Source organism: Chelonoidis abingdonii, chromosome 23 (genome assembly GCF_003597395.2).
Source record: "Chelonoidis abingdonii isolate Lonesome George chromosome 23, CheloAbing_2.0, whole genome shotgun sequence".
NCBI lineage: Eukaryota > Metazoa > Chordata > Testudines > Testudinidae > Chelonoidis > Chelonoidis abingdonii.
Window position 1 is genome coordinate 18,995,911 of NC_133791.1, and position 5,789 is coordinate 19,001,699.

Genomic DNA, 5,789 nt, shown 5'->3' on the forward strand with positions numbered 1-5,789 from the left:
AAGAAAAAAGTGTCACCTTCTCAGAGACTCTTCTCTTAGCCCCATTGCTCCCTGTCACGCCCAGACGCCAAGGGCCAAGTGGACCACAGGATCTGGATGCCCACTGGCCCTGGGGGGTCCCTCCTGCTCAGGACAGACTGAGACAAGTGGCTGCTGGCCGTGCTGCACCTGCTATGTAGCTGCAGTGTATTTGGGTCAGCCAGGCTAGTCCCTTTCCCCGGGTGTCGGGTGGAAAGCAGCCCACCCAGCATCGCTTTCAGTACTGACAGATCAGAAACACTCCGGCCATGTTGGCTCCCTTAGCCTCCACATGGCTTGGAGCCCGAACTCGCTGGACAGCACTGGGATGGGGGAACTGGAGCCAAAGGCAGCCTCTGCAAAGGCTGGTGAGTTCAAATCCTGCGGGGGTCTTTCCCGGGAGACGCCTGCCCATTGTGCTCTGGGCCTGTGCTGTTCCTGGCTCCGAGGGGGCCCGGACACTGACTGTTTGCAGGAAGATGTGAACGAGAAAGAATACCAAGGCACTGGATGGGACTGAGTGAGGGAAAGAAAGGGTTTATTCGTCTGTGCTGATGGGAAGGGGGTGAAAGCCAGGGGTGGCCTGCAGCCAGCTCCGGATTTGCAATGGTTAGTACAGAGTGAGCCACAACCGACAGCGATTTCCTACCAGGGAATAAAGGGACCAGAGCGGGGGAATGACATCGGTGACAACTGATCTCCTTCAGCAGGGGGGTGAGAACCAGCATGGCAGGAAGATCTGAGCCCCTGGGACCGGAGCGCTGTCTGTGACTGAGCTGCTTGGACAGAGCACAGAGTGCAACCGCTCTCCTCGGCCTGGGGGACACAATCCGTGCCGAATGGCAGCGCCTGGCCAGGAAGGTGGGGGACCCTGCCTGGAGTGGGAGCGGTGGTTCTTTAGGCAGCCTCCCGGCTGTTGATGATGGAATGGACTTGCCTGGAAGGCGAGATGGCACTTCCCAGGGCGTTAGCTGGGGTTACAGAGCAGCCAGCAGCTGAGCCAACACAGCCTATCTACCACCTCCCCCCGGACACTGCCCCCTCTGCGCCACATGCCACGTCCTGGTCCCCAGCGCAGCTCTCTCAAGGCCACACACTAGCAAGAGGCACATTACAGGGACGCAGGCCCAGGGAAGAGGGGTGCCCAGCAGGACAGGGTCACTGTCGCAGGCTTTGGCGTTTTGCAGACAGACCTTGTCTAAGGCCTGGGCTGTGGGCTATGGTGTCATGGCAGTGGGGCCAGAGGACGGAGCCCCGCCTTGTCTGAGGTGCCCCACACTTGGGTGCTGGGAGGGAGGCCCCTGCTGCGAGTGACCTGGGAAGTCCAGATGCCAGTGGGACCAGGCCCCCGCCAGCCCGGGGACAGGTAGGGATTCCCGGTCTGTTTGGCATGCTGGGGGTGTGCTCGTCCCACAAGGCCCAGAACCAGCCTGCGATGGCACAGGCTGCCCGGGGCAAGCACTTAGGGCCTGATCCTGGTGCCATCAAAGCCAAGGGGAGCTCTGCAGGAGCAGGGTCTGGGCCATGACGCCTGGCCAGGGGCTATATCCCCTACACTCGTGGAACTGGACACAAATTATTTGTATGCAGGCCCTGGGGAGCTCAGCAGCCGGCTCCCACCCCTGTCTGGCACACAGGGCACCCAGTCTCAGTGACATGGAGGTGGGCGGGCACAGGCGCAGCGCTCTCCTGAGTGACTGGATGGGGAAAGGCTGGGTCTGCACACACTGGCTGGCCTGCGGCCCCCCAGGACACACGCGCACCATGTCAGGGCTCTCGCAGGCCAGCGGGCGAAGCGGCGGGGGCTCGGAGAGGCAGGGGCTGCCTTGCTGTAGCGCTGGCTGAGGAGCGTCACTGGTTCTCAGGGAAAAGCAGGAAGCCGCTGAAGACGCTGTCGGCCTCGGTGCCGTCGTACACCCGGTTGCCTTGGCGGGGGTCGCTCTCGAGCCAGACCTGGTCGTTCTTGGCCAGCTGGAGCACGCCACTCCCTGAGTTCACCTGCAGGATGCCACGGCTGTTGCTGTCGCAGACGCCCAACTCCTTTCTCTCATTGCGGATGAGGCTGAGGCAGAGGTTCCCGCTGGAGATCACCTGGAAGGCAAAGTAGTAGACGCCGGGCACGCGGCAGGTGAACTGGCCCGTCTCGGCGTTGTAGGTTCTGTCCTGGTCGGTGATGACATTGTCAAAGACCACGACGTTCCCTCTGGTGCGGGGGTTCTTCCTGGAGGCCGAGAAGGCGGGCCGGGGCTGATCCTTGATATTGCCAGACATGCCTTTGTCTCCCCTCCTCCCCGGCGGCCCTAGGAGCCCGGGGGAACCATTTGGCCCCCTGTAGCCCTGGTTCCCAGGCATGCCAGGAGGTCCAGGTTCCCCTTCATCACCTTTGGGTCCCCGGATTCCCGACTTTCTTCCCGGTAACCCTGGAAGAGAGGAGCAGGCTGCGGCTGACGGAACCTTGCCCAAGTATTGTGGGCTGACACCGGCCACATCCCCCCCACGAGCAGCCACCTTCCAGCCAAAGCCTGTCTCCATCCCTTGCAGCGAGCCAACCTGGGCCAGAGCCTGGCTCCCTCACCTCTGCCAAGCCGGCTTGGGCCAGAGCCCCCAGCTCCATCCTCACTGCCGAGGCAGCCTGGGCCAGCTTCTGACTCCATCCCCTCCACCGAGCCAGCCTGGGTCAGACCCCCCAGCTCCCTCCCCTCCACCGAGCCAGCCTGGACCAGAGCCTGGCTCCCTCACCCCTGCCAAGCCGGCTTGGGCCAGAGCCCCCAGCTCCATCCTCACTGCCGAGCCAGCCTGGGTCAGAGCCTGGCTCTCTCACCTCTGCCAAGCCGGCCTGGGCCAGAGCCCCCAGCTCCACCCTCACTGCCAAGCCAGCCTGGGCCAGCTTCCGACTCCATCCCCTGCACCGATCCAGCCTGGGTCAGAGCCCCCAGCTCCCTCCCCTCCACCGAGCCAGCCTGGGTCAGAGCCCCCAGCTCCCTCCCCTCCACCGAGCCAGCCTGGGTCAGAGCCCCCAGCTCCCTCCCCTCCACCGAGCCAGCCTGGGTCAGAGCCCCCAGCTCCCTCCCCTCCACCGAGCCAGCTTGGGTCAGAGCCCCCAGCTCCCTCCCCTCCACCGAGCCAGCCTGGGTCAGAGCCCCCAGCTCCCTCCCCTCCACCGAGCCAGCCTGGGCCAGAGCCTGGCTCCCTCCCCTCTGCTGAGCCAGCCTGGGCCAGAGCCTGGCTCCCTCCCCTCTGCTGAGCCAGCCAGTGCTGGGTTGGAACTGGTGCCCTAGAGATGACACCCAGCACCATCCAGCCCTCCCTGTGTTCTCAGCCCTGGGAGCTACAGCTTCCCTCTCCCCCCTTACCTGGCTCGCCTGTGTCGCCTTTCTGCCCTGGCCTCCCGTTGAGGCCTGGTACTCCAGGGTAACCGTCTTTGCCGGGCGGTGCTTGACACACGTCCTGAGTTACTGCCATGCCCAGGATCATGGCCAGGGTGCTGGCTGCCAGCCAGAATCTGCCAGCCATTCTGCCTCTGCAAGCACACAGTCCCCACAGCTTGAACAGTGCCTGGGACATTCCCACAATTGCTCCCCACTGAGGAAGTCACCCCCCACAAAGGGCACATTTTCAGCTAGCAACAACAGGCACTTCCCTACAGAGACCAACCCAACTACACACTGCCGCGGACGGGGAGCGTGCACCTCAGCCTCACATTCACACACACTCACACTCTCTCTCTTTCTCTCTCTAATTGAGTGGGAGTGCCCCTTCAGTCACACATACAAACACAAACACACACACACTGATTGGGTGAGAGTGTCCTCTCTCTCTCTCTCTCTCTCTCTCTCTCACACACACACACACACACACTGTACACTAGAGCTGGGTGAAATACTAGCTGCACAAACCCCTCCAGCCTGTGGACCCTGTTGTCACTGTTTTCATTGCCCGGTTGGAAATGTCCCTGATATTTCAGTTTTGAATTTGTCTCCAAAAACATTGCGGAGATGGCCATTCTCCTTCGCTAACCCTGGTCCTGGGTGTTGCTATGTCTGTGTATGTGTGTGTGTGTGGGGGGGAGTTGGAGCTGCCAGGGAAGGACACGGGGAGCAAACGGAGAAAGCAGCAAACAGCGGGCTGGCCTTACCTCCGGGGGCTGCCTTGCACAGGGTGGGGGCTGGATACCAGCAGACAGCGACCTGGAAAGAGACCATCACAGCTATGCACAGAGCAGCAGAACGTGAGCCAAGTGTCAAAAAACAACTCAGTCCCCTTCTATCCTGCCAAGGGGCCAGTGATTCGAGGGGCAGTTCTAGAAGCATGGGAGGGGGGGAAGATAACCAATTGGGGTGGGGGTCATGAGGCCTGTGAAGTCTGCTGCCCCTGGTATTGTGGTTTTGGGGGGGGCTCTGAGTGCATGCTGAGAGTGCGCATAACCTAACTGGAGGGGGCAGGAATGACCCTTTAACAAAGATGTCCTTTCTCCAATGGGTGCATTGGGGTTTAATAGACAGGGTGACATTCTGGCCTTTTTGGTGTCAGTGACCAAACCCCCACAGATTGCCATGGGGCCAGGCTCCCATCCAGTGTTTTAAACTTTCCTCTCTCCACTGTTCATGTGTCGCTCACAATGTCACCGTTCACCAGTCTTCCACCCGGGGCAGAGATGACCCATCCAGCAAGAATCAAACCTGGGTCAGACCCAGGTTCAGAACTGGTTACATCCCAGCAATGGTCAGCATGAGGGTATGAGCAGAGCCAGGAGTGGGCTAGGTCTGATGCAGATACACAACACAGAGCCCAAACTCTGCTCCCAGCCCCTAGCTGGGGGCTGAGACCCTGACCTGCACTGCAGGGGCCCCCCATCTGCAAGGCTGGGAGAAGAGTCTGCTCACAGGTGACCCCAAGCCAGGAAGTGCTGTGAATGGCAGGGAAGACAGGCCCAGAGAGGCTAGCCCCTTGGGCAGGGAATGACCCGATGAGAGCTGACTGCAGCTGGGCAGGGCTCAGAGATGCCAGGCAGCAGAAAGGCAAGAGCAATTGTGGGCAGAGATGCGGCTGTCATTTCCACCGCAGATTGGCTGCATGGCTGGGTGAGGGGATGGGATGCGGACATCCCCCTGTACAGCTTGGCTGGGCCCCCCTGCGCACTTGCCTTCTCAGATGGAGAGCAGGGCCTGAGGGGCTACCCCTTTCCCTGCCCACCACAGCCATGAAGCTGGGGAGCTCCTCGGCCCAGGACAGGTGAAGAGCGAGAGGGACAGAGAGCTAGTCCCAACGTGGTGGGAAGGGGCTGAGGAAGAAAGGCTGCGGGATCCCGAACGCAGAGACCTGCTGCTGGGGAACCAGAGTGCAGCCTGCATGGGAGAAGCTCGCCCGGGCAGTGCAGAGAAAAGTCACTTACCTCTCCCGGAGGCTGGCCGAGGCTCTGTGAACAGGCAGCTTTGTTTGCTCTCTGACCTTCCCTGAGACAGAGAATGAGGCAGAGGGTGCAGGGGGATGGGGGGTGGGATTGCGGGTGGCTCTGTCCGGTAGGGGTTGGAAGAAGCTGCTGAGTTTCACTTCCCAACCCATTTCCCCTTTTGGTTTTTACCCCCTGCCCCGTGCTGGGTCTCCCGGAACAATAAGAACATCCTGGTCAGCAAAAGTGCTAACACTTTTAGACTCAAAACCACAGCAGAGCTGGGCAGGCCAGGGCCTGCTTCCTGCTCGGTGCCTCCCTGGCCCCCCAGCAGCCCACACAGCAGAGCTCCACTGCACACACCAGACAAAACCCCAATCCT

General features: G+C 61.3%; 1 protein-coding gene across 1 annotated transcript; it reads right to left on the reverse strand.

The window, feature by feature from the left end:
- Window positions 1–529: 529 nt before the first annotated feature.
- Window positions 530–5,490, reverse strand: C1QA (complement C1q A chain). Its single transcript, XM_032787547.2, has 4 exons — window positions 5,411–5,490; window positions 4,154–4,205; window positions 3,372–3,538; window positions 530–2,438 (listed from the first exon to the last, which is right to left on the reverse strand). The coding sequence occupies exons 3-4, from the start codon at window positions 3,529–3,531 to the stop codon at window positions 1,870–1,872; spliced, it is 729 nt and encodes a 242-aa protein (XP_032643438.2). The 5' UTR covers window positions 3,532–3,538; window positions 4,154–4,205; window positions 5,411–5,490; the 3' UTR covers window positions 530–1,869.
- Between the last annotated feature and the right edge of the window lie 299 nt (window positions 5,491–5,789).